At 32.8% G+C, this 17,535-nt stretch overlaps 1 protein-coding gene across 4 annotated transcripts in view; it reads right to left on the bottom strand.

The window, feature by feature from the left end:
* Positions 1 to 17,535, bottom strand: part of LOC145296136 (DNA-directed primase/polymerase protein-like) — an 86,549-nt gene that overhangs the window by 51,372 nt on the left and 17,642 nt on the right. The window contains exons 3-6 of one of the 4 annotated variants that reach the window (XM_080142290.1): positions 15,626 to 15,709; positions 11,072 to 11,150; positions 6,746 to 6,852; positions 4,470 to 4,516 (exon numbers count right to left, since the gene is read on the bottom strand). In XM_080142290.1, the coding sequence (XP_079998416.1) occupies positions 4,470 to 4,516; positions 6,746 to 6,852; positions 11,072 to 11,150; positions 15,626 to 15,709 (317 nt within the window). The remainder of the gene's footprint in view (positions 1 to 4,469; positions 4,517 to 6,745; positions 6,853 to 11,071; positions 11,151 to 15,625; positions 15,710 to 17,535) is intronic. The other 3 variants (XM_080142291.1, XM_080142292.1, XM_080142293.1) reach the window with 3 other exon arrangements.

Genomic DNA, 17,535 nt, shown 5'->3' with positions numbered 1-17,535 from the left:
AAAGGGTGGCTCCACACTCCCCAAAGCCCGCAAGCTGGGGCCTCACCATCGGATATAGTTTTAGATCACATTCAGGACCGAACAGGTAGAAGGATGCAACATCTCCGGGCCAGAGTGGAGACCTGGAAGCAATGACAATTAAAAGGTGGCTCCACACTCCCCAAGCCTGCAAGCTGCGGCCTCACCAACGGATATAGTTTAAGGTCAGATTCAGGACCTCTAAACTGGTTGGAGTCAGTTGAAACTAAGTTGGAACGTGAACATTTAATGGTTTATTTGTTAACTCATTACACTTTTCATGTTGTACATTTTCATATTAAGAGAGATGACAAGGAGTTCGTATTGGAGACATATATAACAATGATGAGCGAGCGAAGACATTTATACATATATATTACAGTTATGGGATGCTTGAGACTTCGCATAGATACTGAATGGAGATGTATACAAGTTCTTAACACAGAGGAAGGGAGATACATAATCTTGTAATGGTTACACAATGTTCGTTATAAGATGATTAACACGTTACATTTTGAGTGTTGAAAGATGACACATGACAACAGTTTTACAAAAACACAATGATTCTTTATTCATTTGACCGGTCGAATGCTGATGACGTCAGGAATTCAAATTTGGATCTACATAGTTTAATGTTCTTCATTTCGCTTCCAAAGGACTGACTCCAACTCAACTGCTCTTGACGCTACTCTTCTGCTGAGTAGCAGACTGACTAGCTCCTATATTGAGAATCCCCCTTCGTCTATGACGTCAGAAGTGTGTTTCCCCAAACGTGGCCAATTCACGTAGCTATACATGTTTTTCCAAACACATTTTAACAACAAAAGAATTCTCAACATACAATTCTAACCTATTTTTAACAATATATTTCTAATTTGTATTGTTCATTCTTTAGCTGACATTTTTAATATTCAGTTTTTAGAAGGATAAACAATCAATTCTTTTTACGATATAAACAATATCTAACTATTTTAATAGAATTTAACAATAGACTAATTTCTAACATTCCAATTCTTAACCTTGCTTACAAGGTTCGAGTCTCGGCTTATCCTAATCTCATTTTCACCTATCTAATACTCTTCTTATTTACATGGAAAGGGGACATTTGTTTATTATCATCACACACACAATTCTGATGAAAATAAAGTTTATTTAAAAAAAAAAAAAAAATTTTCTTAACAATAAGTTACTCATTATAAAGCACCAAAGGAGAAGAGTTAACAAGTGTCGGGTGGCCGGTGAAACAACGGTGACAGTCTGTAATGGTGAAGACTCCTGCGATGCACGAGGCGGTCAAAGTATACAATTGCTTTTGGTCAGATCCACAGCATCCCTCCAACTTCTTCCTGTTGCAATCAAATCGATTGTTTGCTTCATCTTCGATCTTCCTCTTTTTCCATAAGATTTGTCAGAATTTATTTAAGGATAACTTAACATGTTTACATTAGACTTGAAAATGACCATGTTATAGTCAGCTAAGAATCAGCCTCGTGGTATCGTGTTTGCAAGGGCTTCCTGCCTGGAACATATGACCAAGATTAATTCCCTGCAAGATACTAGTCATCTTTAAAACCAGTGTCAGCAGATCCCCATTATGAATGGTTCCGACAAGTATTCAAATTTGATCCATCCCAATCTTTTTCGATCATTTCAAAAAGGTGCTTTATCATTCAACTGACAATCATTCGATTTCATTAACACTTATCCTCGCATGGCTTTTGTCCTTCGTAAGTGATAATCCGTTAGTAAAACAAAAAGGTAATATTTGTGAATTTTGAGATTAGAGGACAAAGACTAGGTTAGTTTGGAAGTAAATTTCTTAAAGCTGTCCAACACATGCCAACATGTAAAAATGTTCTGAATTTTTTAGATGAGGATTTATTATTTGGACTTCTCGTCTTGAGTGTTATTCTTGTAATATATCAGCTGATGTAACCTCCGGCCTTCTTCAGGTGCATCTAGATCAGAATTTACATCGTTTGGAACACTGAGAAAACCACTGAAGATGAGAACTGTAGTCTGAACAATCTAAATATCATCAATCCTCATCTTAACCCTACCAGACCCGAGCTACTGAATCTAATTTGCTCCTATGCCTGGCCTCCTGGGCAAAATTGTGAAAAAAAAAAAAAAAAAAACCAAACGCGTTAGTAATTTTTTGCTGCCAGCATTCAGCCTTCACATACCAGTCTGTCTAACAGGTGGAGCCCTCGTTGATGCGCAGGCCCATTTGCATCATCAGAATTATCACTGCAATTCTCTATCTGTATAAAAGCCAAGTACGTCCAAGGATGGAGTACTGCTGCCACATCTGGGCAGGAGCTGCTAAAAACAGTCTATCCTGTCTTGACAGAGTACAAAATAGACTTCGTGGTTTAGTGGGGATGCCCTTTTCTCTTCCCTGCAACCTCTCTCCCACAGAAGAGACGTTGCAAGCCTGTCTTTGTTTTATCACTATTTCGACGGCAGGTGCTCGTCTGAGCTCTAATCCCTCGTCCCCCCCCGCCCTCACCAATCTTTCACGAAAAACACCCGTCTGGCTGAAACTACTGTCAATAATTTTCCCCACTCTTTATCTGTGCCTAAATCCAAACGTAGATTCCATGAGTAAAGCTTCTTTCTTAAAACTGCACACCAGTGGAACTCTCTGCCGCTTGCCTGTTTCCCACCTGACTACAACTTGGACGTCTTCAAGTCCAACATAAACAAACTCCTGATAAACCACCCCCTTAAGAAACTATAAAAACCCCCAATACTAATGATTACTACAATACTATCTCATTGATTACTGTACAGACAATAACCCTTATCCCTGAGTGGCTTTCAGGCCTTGATAAGTGGTGACCCCCATGTAAAAAAACTTCCTCCTTCATTGATATATTCATCATCACTAGCGTTACCTGATTCAGAAACATACTCCTGATCAAATTCGCCTTCATCTGAATCAGAATTTGTCACTTTATCCAACACTTGTTGCACTGTGAAACTCCTTGGGCTTGCTCTTTTATCCGTTGAAGTGTTTGGTTTGTCACTAAATCGCTTCATGGCTATTTTAGTCTACAAAACAACTCGCAAGTCTGCCAAAACAAAGGAAACCATTTGCAGAACGTTAGGCCTGCGCTAAATAGAGGCTAAGCAGTGATTCGATAGCTATTTTTAGCTCCCTGACAGCACAAAAGTCCAGAAACATTACGTTAAGTCGGTGTGGACCGAAATTTATACGAAAATGCAGTATTTCTGTTTCATAAGCACATCACACATTTCGAATTTTAAGGACGATGGCTTGTTAAAAAGAATGAAAACATTTTACCATCCACCAATAAAAACCATTGTGAAGATAAACTTGAAGGTTACAGGATGGAATACTGTCATATCTGGGTAGGAGCTGCTAAAAACAACCTATCCTGCCTTGACAGAGTACAAAACAGACTTTGTGGCTTAGTGGAGGATGCCCTTTTCTCTACCCTGCAGCCTCTCTCCCACAGAAGAGACGTTGCAAACCTATCCTTGTTTTATCGTTATTTCCATGGCAGGTGCTCGTCTGAACTCCAATCTCTGGTCCCCCCTCGCCAATCTTTCACGAAAAACACCCGTCTAGCTGAATCCACTGTCAAAATTTTCCCCACTCTTTATCTGTGCCTAAATCAAAACGTAGATTCCATAAACAAAGCTTCTTTCTTAGAACTGCACGCCTGTGAAACTGTTCCGTGTGCCTGCCTGACCTGACTACAACCTGGATGTCTTCAAGTCCAACGTTAACAAATTCCTAATGAACCGCCCCCTTAAGTAAACACTTCATTAAATCTCCACACTAACGTACTGTACTTGCAATAACCCTTATCCCTGAGTGGCTTCCGGGCCTTGATAAGTGGTGACCACCATGTGTATAAAAAAAAGAAAAAAAAAAGAGAAAAAAAAAAGAAAAAAAAAGAAAAGAAAAAAAAAGAAAAGAAAAAAAAAGAAAAGAAAAAAAAAGAAAAAAAAGAAAAAGAAAAAAAAGAAAAAGAAAAAAGAAAAAAAAGAAAAAGAAAAAAGAAAAAAAAGAAAAAGAAAAAAGAAAAAAAAGAAAAAAGAAAAAAAAAGAAAAAAGAAAAAAAAAGAAAAAAGAAAAAAGAAAAAAAGAAAAAAAGAAAAAAAAAGAAAAGAAAAAAAGAAAAGGTTGCATCAGCCAAAATGTGATGAAAATAACATGTGTATAAAAAAAGAAAAAAGAAAGAAAAGAAAAAGAAAAAGAAAAAAGAAAAAGAAAAAGAAAAAAGAAAAAGAAAAAAGAAAAAAAAGAAAAAGAAAAAAAAGAAAAAAAAAAAAAAAGGTTGCATCAGCTAAAATGTGATGAAAATAACACTAGAGATGAGAACAGTAGTTTAAATAATCCAAATTACCAATTCTCATCTCATCTCAAAAAGAAATAATCCAAATAATTCAAAGCAGAAAAAATAAAACTGCCTCACCTTCTGGGATGATCTCATAGTGATGTCGATGTGCTTTGTCAAGTTGACTGTTGATTAAAAAACAATTGTATTTTAGCACGTGGTAAAAAATAAGAAAATAAAATAGTTTAACTATAAAACATTTATTTTATTTACAGAAAGTTTATGAGATTAGTCATTGGTACTGTTGATTTCAAACCTCATAATTGGGGACCGTTTTAGATACCTTTATCAAGCTCTCTTCAGCCGATACTCATATCATGTATACATGTTAACCAAAATAGAAACCATAATATTACTAAACGCCCATTTTTTATTGATTTACTTGCAGTTCTGATAATATTAGCGAGAGGGTCAGGTATGCATAAAAGGCTGTCGAGAAGTTGGCTCCAAAATAGTGCATACTCTCTCCTGATAATCTGACATTATCTGGAAACTGAAGTATAATACTCCACAATTAAAAACGGCCTATAACTAATTTACAAATGTTAGGTGCATTTTGTCTCAGTAAACCAATATCTTCACACAGCCTGATCTGGTGGCAGCAGATAACTAATTGGCAAATGGAATAACTACAAAAAGATAACAAAACAATGCATTTTTCAATACTGAATATCGGACACAAACTCATAAAATTGAGCTACAAGAAAATAAATATAAACACATAAATCTGTGACTATGTTTAATAATGAAAATTTGGCATGTATTTTTAAGTAATAAAAATAAACATGCTTGTTTATTAAAATAAATAGACATGTTTATTAAAAAAATTCTGGACTTGTTTTGGTCTTTAAAACTGTTAAATTTTGAATTTTCATTCCATATTATCAGTGCTTTAAACAGCAGCCTTTTTATCTTATGTGAGAGACATGGTTTATCTCAGCCTACAGGCAAACCACCCAGGCAAGTTAGGTACCGAATTGAAGCTTATGACCCAGTGGATGTTTTAGTGATATTTATATCCATGGAAATGAAAAAAAAAATGCATCCAAAAAATATGAAACTAAGGCCAATTCATTATCATCATAATAACGAACAAAGGAAACAAAGCACTTTTTAAATGTCGTTGATATTAATTAGGTTGGCAACGAAATAAAAAAAAATAAATAAATAAAATAAATAAATAAAATCTAAAAAAAAAAAATAAATAAAAATATAAAATTGCCCTTAATGAGTGCTCAGACAGATCCGTAAAATAAATGTAAACAATGGCAACACATGGGGGAGGATGATAGAAGAGGAAACATTTTTTTTTAAATCTCAAATTTTAAACACCTTTCTTTAATCTTCTTATAAATTTCCCTACTGTATGTGTGTGTGTGAGAGAGACGGGGTTTATCTCAGCCTATAGGCAACTGTGTCTATATCTATATACCTTTCTGTGGTCTATATATATATATATATGTTTATAATGTCCTATGTATGTATCTATCTATGTGTGTCTATATAACTTTCCGTGTATCTATCTATATATATATATATATATATATATATATATATATATGTTGATGTGTCTATATATGTATCTTTCTATATGCAGCCATTTGGCTGCAAACGAGGTGCTTGTTATTTAAAAATACATGCTGGACCGGCTTTTCTACTGGATTGGACATTTGAACTTTACCCTTTGACAACATTTGAAGGATAACATGCTAGGCCGCACAATCAATCACCATTAGGATACATAAAAAGAAAAAGATTCATAAAAAAATGTTTTTCCTGATGAAAATTCTGTTATGAATCAAAATATCGAATTTATTTTTAATAAATAGACATGTTTATCAAAAAATAAATTCTGCACTGGTTTTGGTCTTTAAATGAATCACCTTGTCGCTCCCATCTTTCTCTGCTCTAAGCCACGTGCCAAACTGTAAAATAAACAGCACTTCTTTTGATAACACAAATTGTCATTTAATCGATAAACACAGCTATACACACACATATGCACCGAAAACATGCAGACCTGTGTTTTATATTGCAAGAGACATGCCCGTTATGCAACAATTATTCTTGTAGAAATATCGATGTCTATTTCAAATGTGTGTTCTTGTTCAATGCTTGTTTCTCACGCCTGTTTCTTCTTTCATTAGATTTTTATGCTTATTGATTATCGATACTTATTGGAGACATTCTGACACAATGCTTATCTAAGAACACTGCCTTATCCATAAAGTACATTTGTGTGAAATTTCATTAAAAAATTGACCCAACTGTTTCAGAGTCCATAGGGAACGCACCCACACAAAAGTTCCTTTTATAGAATAGGATACAGATAGATAAGCAAGTGACTTATTTACCTGTAATAATGCCAAAAGACTGGATACGTTGCCACCAAGTACATACGTCGACCCTGATGAACATCAGCCTTAAAGGATTCACTTTCAAATGCAAACACATGCAGATTCTAGGAAAAAAAAAAAAAAAAAAAAAAATTTTTTTTTAAATATTCATGTTTTAAACATAAAATCTTAAATTAGAAAATAAATCTTTTGCATTAGAACAGCAAAGTCCGTAATAATGTCTTTTTTTTTGTCCCCACTTATTCAGGCTTTGTAGTTGGAAGCAGACTTAGGCTGAATGAATGAACCAGAATAGTTAGTTATATCATGGCGATTGCCACTTCATAAAGAAAATTATTTTTACAAGATGTTTTCTAGCTGTGAGCATGTAGATGGCTCAGCAGCCCAGATTTATTCCTTACACATACAAGATCTTTGCTTTCCATTTATATATATATATATATATATATATAGATATCTCATAGTGTTTTGGTCAATGTAACCTCTGACCTTCTTCAAGTGTATCTTGTCAAATTCGGGAATGTTTTTGTTGAACTTAGTAATCTGGATGGAATTTCCAACAGATACTTTTATTTACTTCACACGTGGGTAGCATATTCTTGTTGTGTCAACCATGACTGGTTAGAGGTTCTAAGTAATCCGCAATTGTATGTTTTGATCGCCCATACTGAGATTCTTTCACTGACAATCTTCCAAAGTTCACTGCTGAGTGAAAAATATCTTTTCAACTTTTCTTTTAATAAAACGAACAAAGTTAAATTATTTAAACAATAAAAGTTTAATAGAACAATATACGATTTTTTTATTTTAACGAAGGCTGTTTAAAAAACATCTGAAGAAATTAGAATGTTTATATCTTCAAGTATCAACATAAAATTTGTTGTATATTTAGAATTACACTTATTAGAAAAAAAAACCCCAAAATCTTTATGATGTACATACTCATCACGGAACGAAGATGTCATATTCTAAAAATCATTTGGGTTTGGCTAGTAACGTTTCTATTTGGTTAGTAAACGAAAATATTTAGTTGTCAAAGGTCAACTAAAGATAAACTTTTCCATAGATATCACTTTTACAAATATGGTTGTCTTCAAGTCTAACGTAAATAAGTTCTTGATGAGCCGTTCCATATAAGTTATCAACTTTACCAAATTTTCATTACTAATGATTACTATAATGTCCAATTTCTACTGTACACTCTTTAACCCTTATCCTTGAGTGGCCTCTTGGCCTTGATAATGTGGTGATGCCTATGTAAAAAAAAAAAAAAAAAAAAAAAATCACTTTTACAAATGATTTTTTCCAAGTACTCTAACAACTGCACCAAGGACCTGTAGCGCAGTAGTTGTGAAAATGAAACTAAAGATGAGAACAGTAGTCCAAAAAATTCAGATATGAATAACCCATCCTCATCTTAAAAATTCAGAAACGGGTTTGGCAATACTTGCATAATTGGTTGTGCGATAGGGCCATGCATGTTATGTTATGTTAGTGATTTCCAGAAAATACTGGTTAGCTTGCAATGGTCGATTGTCAGTGTTTAGGTTAGAAATATTTTAACAAGACAAAGAATGTATCAAGGTGGAAGGTATTTTTTAGAATAAAAATATGTTGAAAATGAAAATGAATTTTAAGTAAGTATACGTGACTGACATCAGCCGATGGCGATACATATTGATGATGTCATTAGAGGGGAGATGTTTGTGTACGTAGGGCTTTAGTCAATTAGTGGTTGGAGCTCGAAGGAGAAAGTCAAGCCAAACTGATCGAAAATGGCTCGAAAACCCGGGAACACAAGGTGTCCAATGCTTATCAAATGTAATGAACATATGACCAGCGCACAGTTTTCCAATGGGGGGAAACATCTGTAATAAAGTTGCTGGAAAGACAAACCGAGATTTGTCGATCCATTGGGATAAATCTTATTTGCAGTTTTCCGTCAAACAAGACCAAAGACAGAGCGGGTATGTTTTTCCGATTGGCTCGATGTAACCCCCCCCCCCCCCGAGAATTGTTATCTGCCCCTTTTTTGTTGTAAAATGTTTTACATGTCTGTTGTTTAACTGTATCTGGTTTTGCGGTTTCGTTTTACGGCATATCAACTGTTTTCGGGCTATTTAACACCGAATCCAGTTATTTTGGAAACGGTATTCATGCTTCAAGTCCTTTATATCTTTAAATATTTACTTGTAAGAGTTTGGTTTGGTTGTTTTGTTTTACAGAATATCAAACCTTTATAGGTTATTTAATGCCGAATCCAGTTATTTTGAAAAAAAGTATTCCTGTTGCAACCAGTTATTTTGTTGACGACCTTTATTCCTCAAGCTTTTTGTATCTTCAATCGTTTGTAGTGTTTGGTTTGGTTGTTTTATAGCGAATTTTATCGTTTTTGTTCCCTGCCCTGCAGAACATGAATGAGTTTTGCAATAGAAAAGGGTTATAATAATAATATTTTAAGTTAAGAAACTCGTCAGGAAGTGGGGGGGAGATAGAAAATGGAAAGGGGAAATGGGAAGAAGGAAAAGGGGGGAAAGGTGGGTTGTCGTTTTTGGTTTTGCAGAACATAAGTTTTCAAAAGGAAGTAGAAAAAACAAAACGCATTAATGTTAGGTGCATTTAGCCTCAGGAAGCCAATATCTTAATGTGTGATGTGTTTATGAAACAGAAATAGCGTAGTCGTTTGCGCTTTCATATAAATTTCGGTCCACACCGACTCGACATAATGTTTTGGAACTTTTGAGATGAAGATTGATGATGAAGACCAGATAGGGCTCTACGGACAAATTTATCTTTAGTTGACCTTTGACAACTATTTTCATTTACTAGTCAAACAGAAAAGTTACTAGCCAAACCCACATGATTTTTGGAATATGACATCTTCATTCCATGACGAGTATGTACATAATAAAGATTTTTCTGTATTTTTTTTAATAATTGTAATTCTAAATATACAACAAATTTTATGTTGATACTTGAAGGTATAAACATTGTTTTCTTCAGATGTTTTTTAAACAGTCTTCGTTAAAAAAAAACAAAAAAAAACATTGTTCTATTAAACTTTTATTGTTTAAAAAATTTAACTTTAAAAAAAAACAAAAAAAAAAACGAACAAAGTTGAAAAGATATTTTTCACTCAGAAGATTTCACTGGGAGACTGTCAGTGAAAAAAATACAATCGGCAAAAGATAAGCGTTTCATTATTTCTAGTCGCCACTTTGAAAAATCACTCGCAATATAGAGCCTTGCCAGACAGCCTGATCTGGTAGCACCAGGAACTGTATCTGAACATATTGACACGAGAACACTAGTTGCAATCAAATCTATACATGTTATATACATTCAATAGATACGTAAACACATGAACGTTTATACATAGAAGTAAACTTATTTGCACTCATATAAATAACATATGACGCACTCGGTGGAAGAACGACGCCAAAAGTTGAAATTTTTGTCACAAAACATGCAAAATATCAAGGCGAATCTAATCACAAAAAGAATCATTGCTGAATAGAAAGTATTTATGTGAAAATAAGTGTTTGGATATTTAATATACATCTAAGACCACAGATTTTCTTTTAATTTTCTACCTAATTACGTTCTATTTATTTTGATTTTTCCAAACTTGCAAATCAACAAGCACTAAAATCTTCCCAGTCGTCTACAACAAAATTGTAGACAAGTCCAATGTCAACAAATTCTTATCAAGCTGTGTCCTTTTAAAATAATCAAATTCTGCCCAGTTTCAACCACTGTCTTCAATACTTGAAATTTTTGTCTTGTCTACCTAACCCGTTAACCCTTATCCTTCAGTGACCTTTTGACAAGTTGTCACTCAGAAAAAAAAAAAAAAAGAAAAGAAAAGAAAAAAGAAAAGAAAAAAAAGAAAAAAAAAAAAAGAAAAAAAAGAAAAAAGAAAAGAAAAAGAAGAAAAGAAAAAAAAAGAAAAAAAAGAAAAAAAAAGGAAAAAGGAAAAAAAAAGAAAAGAAAAAAGAAAAGAAAAAAAAGAAAAAAGAAAAAAAAGAAAAGAAAAAAGAAAAAAAAGAAAAAAAAGAAAAAAAAGAAAAGAAAAAAGAAAAAAAAAGAAAAAAGAAGAAAAAAAAAGAAAAAAGAAAGAAAGAAAAAAAAAGAAAAAAGAAAAGAAAAAAAAGAAAAAAAGAAAAGAAAAAAAAGAAAAGAAAAAAAAAGAAAAGAGAAAAGAAAAAAAAAAGAAAAGAGAAAAGAAAAAAAAAGAAAAAAAAGAAAAGAAAAAAAAAAGAGAAAAAAAGAAAAAAAAAGAAAAGGAATGTTTTCTAAAATTGTAAAATACTGAGCACTCACCAATCTGACTTTATGTACAAATGCAAATGCATCCGCCTGTTTGAAAAACACCTTCCACGTATCAGAGGGACCAAATAACCTGGGAAAAAAAAAAAAAATTATCTAATTATTAACAGGAAGAGAAAACGTTGCTTAGAACTGAACGAGAATCACAATTAGGTATATTTTTATGATATTTAAAAAACACAGCTTTTTTAATGCGTAATTTGCATAAGTTTATTTTTAAAGTTTATAATAAATTGTGTTATTTATTTGTAATTTTATTGGCCTATATATTGCCTATATACATGTAATAGCTTTATTAATAGAAACAGCAAATAAAAGTGCTAAAAAAATAAAATTTTCTAATTACTAAAAAGGGAGACCTGACATTGGTCAGGCTTGAACGAGTATCACACTTATGTACTTTTTCACTATATTTTGTCAAAACAACAAAAAAGTTACACAAATTAGGCATAATAATACCTAATTTGTTAAAACAAGTTCTATGTATCAGAGGGACCAAATAACCTGGAAAAAAAAATTATCTAATTACTAAAAGGAAAAACCATATGGATGGAGTACTGTTGGCACATCTGGGGAGAAGCTGCTAGAAACGATTTACCTGCCTCGATAGAGTTCAAAATAGACTTCGTAGCCTAGTACGGGATGCCCTTTTCTCTTCCTTGCAACCTCTTTCTCACAGAAGAGATGTTGCGAGTCTGTCTCTGCTTTATCATTTTTTTCATGGCAAGTGCTCATCTGCGCTCCAATCTATGCCCCCCCCACCCTCACCAAACTTTCATGAGAAACACTCGTCTAGCTGAAAACACTATCAATAATTTCCCCCACTCTTTATCTGTGCCTAAACTTAAAACGTAGATTCGATGAACAAAGTTTTTTTCTTAGAACGGCACACCTGTGGAACTGTCTCCTGTTTACCTGCTTTCTAGCTGACTACAATATGGTTGTATTCAAGTCCAATGTAAACAAGTTCTTGATGAGCCGTTCCACTAAAGTTAAAAAATTTACTGAGTTTCCATTACTAATGACTACTATATTGTCCAATTGACTACTGTACACTCTTTAACCCTTATCCTCGAGTGGCCTCTGGGCCTTGATAAGTGGTGAGTCCTATGTAAAAAAAAAGAAAAAAAAAAAGAAAAAAAAAGTTCCTCAGGATTGAATGAGAATCACAATTATGTACTGTTTCAATATATTTTGTTAAAAAAAAAAAAAAAAGCTTTTTTAGTGTGTAATTTGCATAACTTTTTTTTTTTTAAAAGTTTATAATAAATTAATATTTTGAGTTATTTATTTGTAATTTTATTGGTGTAATTTGTCTATATATATGTATGTAATAGTTTTATTAATAGAAACCGTAATTAAAAGTGTTAAAAAAGAAAATAAATAAAATTATCTAATTACTAAAAAGGGAATGTACTTTTTCATTATATTTTGTCAAGAAAAACAACTAACACATCGCTAAAAAAAAAAAAAAAGATTAAAAAAAAAAAAAGAAATTATATATAAGTTACACAAATTAGGCATAATAATACATAATTTGTATAACTATTTTTCATTTTAAGTTTCTAATGAATTTAATATTTGGTATTCATTTGCCATTTTATTGTCCTAATTTGCCTATATATATGTAATAGTTTCAATAGAAACAGTCAAGAGTTAAAAAAAAAATTATCGAAACCTTATGTTCATTACTTTTTAAGAAAGTAATCTATCTAGAAAAGTGAAAGTGTCTGTGTCTACATTTCTCTACACGATAACTGTCAATTTTCAGTCTACAGACTCGAAATTTGATATACAGGGTACTGAGATTCGGGGAAATCTTTATAATCTGGTTTCGGCCAGAAATTTGGCTGTTTTTTTTTCACTGATATTTTCGAAAATCATCCTCTCCTTTTGATTGCCTAGCCTTCATTAAAACCTACGTCCTTTCCGGTTTGCCGGTGGTCGTAACAGCAAAGGCGTCACTTGGGTAAAAAATGCTTTTGAACGAGTTAAAAAACACACAAATCGCTTATCCAGTTCAGTAAAAGAATAACTTACCTTGCCTATGATAACATTTATTGGGTTTGTTTTACAACGAAAAAGTGGTCAAAGAAAAAATAAATAAATATATAACAGATGTTACCAAAAGGCAAGCTACTCTGCTACCTACTTAGATAAATTTTTTGGTGCTGTAAATGTTTTTTCTGTTCAAAAAACAAGTAGTGTCGAGCGTTACATGTGAACAAGAAAAAAATGCCCGTGATGTCTCCTAAAGTTTTGATAAGGACTTAAAAATTATACAAAATAGTGTTAGAAACACACCCAATAATTGTCACGGTACCTTAAAGCCATTAAAATGAAATTTAATTATCCTAATTAGTTTAATGAACTTGAAAACATAATTGTAATCTGTACAAAATTTCCTTTCGTTTGATATGCTACAAGCCATATTTTGTTAATAATTTCTTTGAATCGTGTCGTGGTGGCATCTTGGATTTTTCACGGTGTAATGATGACAATGATTAAAAAAGTCCATCAGAATAATATTTTGCATGATAAAATATTACCTCCCATTTTTTTTTTTTTGTTAACTGGGTAGCTGTAAAATGAAACTTAATTATGCTAATTAGTTTAATGTACTTGAAAACATAATTCTGACCTGTACAAAATTTCCTTTAATTTGATATGCTACAAGTCATATTTTAATAATATCTTTGAATCGTATTGTGGTGGCCATCTTGAATTTCCCGGTCGCCATTTTGGATTTTACACGAGGTGATAATGAGAAATGACCATGTCCATCAGAATAAAACTTCTCATGATGATAAAACCTTAGCATTTTTCTTAGCTGTTTTTTTGTGCTGTTTATACTTAAAACCATTAAAATGAAACTGAAATATGCTAAATAGTATGCTAATTAGTCTGTAACTTACCAAGTGAAGTAGTCATAAATAATGCCAACTGAACCGTCATGGTATTATGATGAGATGTTCAAAATTTCATCATCAAATCTTAAAAAGATCTAAAGATACAGCTTTTTAAAGATGCTTTAGTCTGCAAATTGTGTAAATTTCCTATTTTCAGTCAGAAGCTTATATGCATTTGAATAGGACTGACTTAAGGCAAAATGTCCAGTGAACCACACATTTTTTTTTTTTTATACTTTGAATGATCATAACTCCAGTTCTAATAGACCGGTTAAAAAAAAAAAAAAAAAAAAAAGATCATGTTTCTTTTGTTTTTTATGCTCTTTTCAATAATACTTGATCTGAGTTTATTCAACTTTAAAGAAAAAAGTGGTGTGGTATCAATGAAAACTATTTGGTCCGGAAGTGGATAACCTTGTGGCTCAGAAGTTAATAATTTTCTTTTTCACTTGGGAGGGGAGTTTATTGGTTATCAAGCCCTGGAAATCACTCTAGGATAAGGGCTAAGAGATAGATGTTGAAATGATCAGTAATGGTGGAACAGGTCGGGTTAGATTATTTAAGGGGGATTTTTGTTTTGTTTTAAGCACAGTGATGGAAGTGATTGTAGCTAGATGAGTACTTGTTGCAAACGTTTTGCAGGGAAGGAACATAGATTGGAGCTCAGTCAAGTAAAAGTAACGATAAAGTAGAGAGACTCAATGTCTTAAGAAAGCGATCCCCACTTTCATTTGCTGCCTGCTGATATCAAAGAAACCTTCTTAAGGGAATAAAAAAAAAACCAAAAACAAAAAGGGGGGGGGGGATTAGATAGTCATTTTCATTTTGAGCATTATTTTCTGAATATTTCAGCTAATGTTATCTTTGACCTTTTTCGGATGCATCGTTTTGAATGAATTAGTCTCGATCCTTGGAGGAAGCCAACAGTAAAGGTGTGAATGTAAAGTCGAGTAAATTATTTAAACAACTAAACGATTATGTAGGGTAATCCTGATGACGTCCATCTATGTAAGAAAATGGAACAATTATGCTGACAAGTTGATGCAATCCTCTATCTCTAGAAGAGCCAAATACATCCTAAGATGGAGTACTGTTCTCACATCTTGAGAGGAACTGTTTTTAATTAAGAAAAAAAAAAAAGAAAAAAAAGGTCTTTATCTGAATAAGAAAATTGTAACATTATTTGTAATATTATAATTAGTGATGGGCCGATTCAATATTTTTCCGATTCCAATACAATTACCGATTCCGTATGTAATTTCCGATTCTTTATAAATCTCTAAATATTTAACTATAAAATTGTTATTTTGTCCCAATTACTTTAAAAACATATCTTAAATGTGCATGTATTTTCTAAAAACTTAAAAATATTCTTGTAAGGGTGTGATCTACAGATTTTAGTCTTACTGGAAGTTTAAAATCAACAAATATTTATCATTTTTATTATTACTACAAGCAATGGAAGACGTTTTATAAAGACAAAATAGAATCGGTTTTGGCATCAGAAAATAGGCTCAAATCCCTCTCCCCATTCCGATACCCCAAAAAGCTCCAATTTTTCCGATTCCCGATTAATCGTCTCAACACTAATTATAATACTGTTACTTTTCACAAAAAACGATTTTCTATTCAAACATACCTTGATAAAAATTTCTTGGGCAAAACTTCATGTGCAAATTTCTGGCTTTTTATTTCTATCTTTTTTTCTACTTGTTTCCTTTTCCTGAAATAAAATCAAGTTTTATATATATTGATTATATATATATATATATATATATATATATATCTATCTCACACACACACACACACACACTAGCAAATGCTCCTGGTGTTGCCTGGTCACAAAATACAAATATTTTAATTAATGCAGGATTCTTATTTATTATAAACAGAAATATCATAAGTAAATGTAATGTTAAATTCCTTAAGTTAAAATTAATAAAAAAAGAAAAAACAGAAAGAAACTAAGACATGTGCATGTAAGTATTGTTTTCTTCTAAACAGTTCACTTCTTGTAAGCAAAAAAGAAAAAAAAAAAAAAACTCAAGCTAAAACGAAACCTAAAGACAGTGAATCAAAGTACAATAACCAGCTTGACATAATCTTTAAAAAGGGTTTTCAAACCAACTTTTTTTAACATAAGGAAGCCATCATGTGCAGTCATAAAACAGATAAAACCGATAACCTTGTACCAATTTTTCAATTTTGATTCTTTAGCAGCCTTTTTTTCTGGATGAAAAAAAAAAAAAAAAAAAAAAAAAAAGATGAAAATTTTTTTCACATGTTAGAATATACTATATATACCAAATTTCAAGTCTGTAGATCAAAAATTTGTTGAGTATATACGTTGAGAAGTATCCTCACACACATTCTCATATACAGTGTATCACAAGTGATTACACCCCTCACATTTCTTCAAACATTTAAGTACATCTCTTCATTGGAAAACACTGAAAAATGATTTTTTGACACAATAAAAAGTTGTCTGTCTGCAACATATATAACAGAGTTAATTTATTTTCCCCTCAAATAGAGCCATTAAAAGCTAAATCCCTGGAAACAAAAGTGAGTACACCCCTTACGAAAAGTTGTCAATATTTACATACATGTCAACTCTCAATATTTTGTGAGGCCACCATTATTATCCAAAACTGCCTTTACTTTCCTGGGTTTACCAGAGCTTCACATGTAGCCACTGGAATGCTCTTTAACTCTTCAATTATGACTTCGGAGTTGGCGGATATTTGAAACTTTGCGCACCTCCACCTTCTGCTTAAGGATGCCCCAAACATGTTCTGTTAGGTTCTTCAAGTCTGGAGACATGCTTAGCCAGTCCACCACCTTTACCCTCAGCCTCTTCAGTGAAGAAGTGGTTGTCTTGGATGTGTTTTTGGGTCATTGTCATGCTGGAGCACTCTCTGCGACCCAGTTTCTGGAGGGAGGGGATCATGCTCTGCTGCAGTATTTGACAGTGCATGTTGGAGTTCAGGTTTCCCCTCAACGAAATGTAACTCTCCAATACCTGCAGCACTCATGCAGCCCCAAACCATGACATTCCCACTACCATGCTTGACTGTAGGCATAACACATTTATCTTTGTACTCCTCAAATTGGTGTGCATGGCTGTCACCCTAAAAGGAAACCTCTTCTGAAGGCAATACCCAAGAAATCCTGCAAACAGTTTGCTGAAGACATGTCAACAAAGCCCATAGATTACTGGAACCATGTCCTATGGTCTGATGAGACGAAATTTAATTTGTTTGGTTCTGTTGGCCTTAAGTATGTATGGCGCCGACCAGATGAGGAGTACAAAGATGAGTTTTAAAAGACACACTTAAATTTGATGACCTCAGAGGAATATTAAATCTAAGTAGTATAGAGATGTGTGTGCTAAAAAGGAAACTTCAATGGTATGGCCACGAAATAATCGATAAGAATTTTTGAGGTAGCCAGAAATAGAAGACCGATGACAGCAGGCAATTCCTTAGAAATAAGACCAATCTTTTAGGAAAGATAATGCTCGGGAGAATATAAAGGTTGGAAAATATA

Source organism: Euprymna scolopes, chromosome 16 (assembly GCF_053919585.1).
Source record: "Euprymna scolopes isolate OS-2025 chromosome 16, ASM5391958v1, whole genome shotgun sequence".
In the NCBI taxonomy this organism is placed as follows: domain Eukaryota; kingdom Metazoa; phylum Mollusca; class Cephalopoda; order Sepiida; family Sepiolidae; genus Euprymna; species Euprymna scolopes.
The sequence above is the reverse complement of the archived record's forward strand: the minus strand, read 5'-3'. Positions and strand labels throughout refer to the sequence as shown.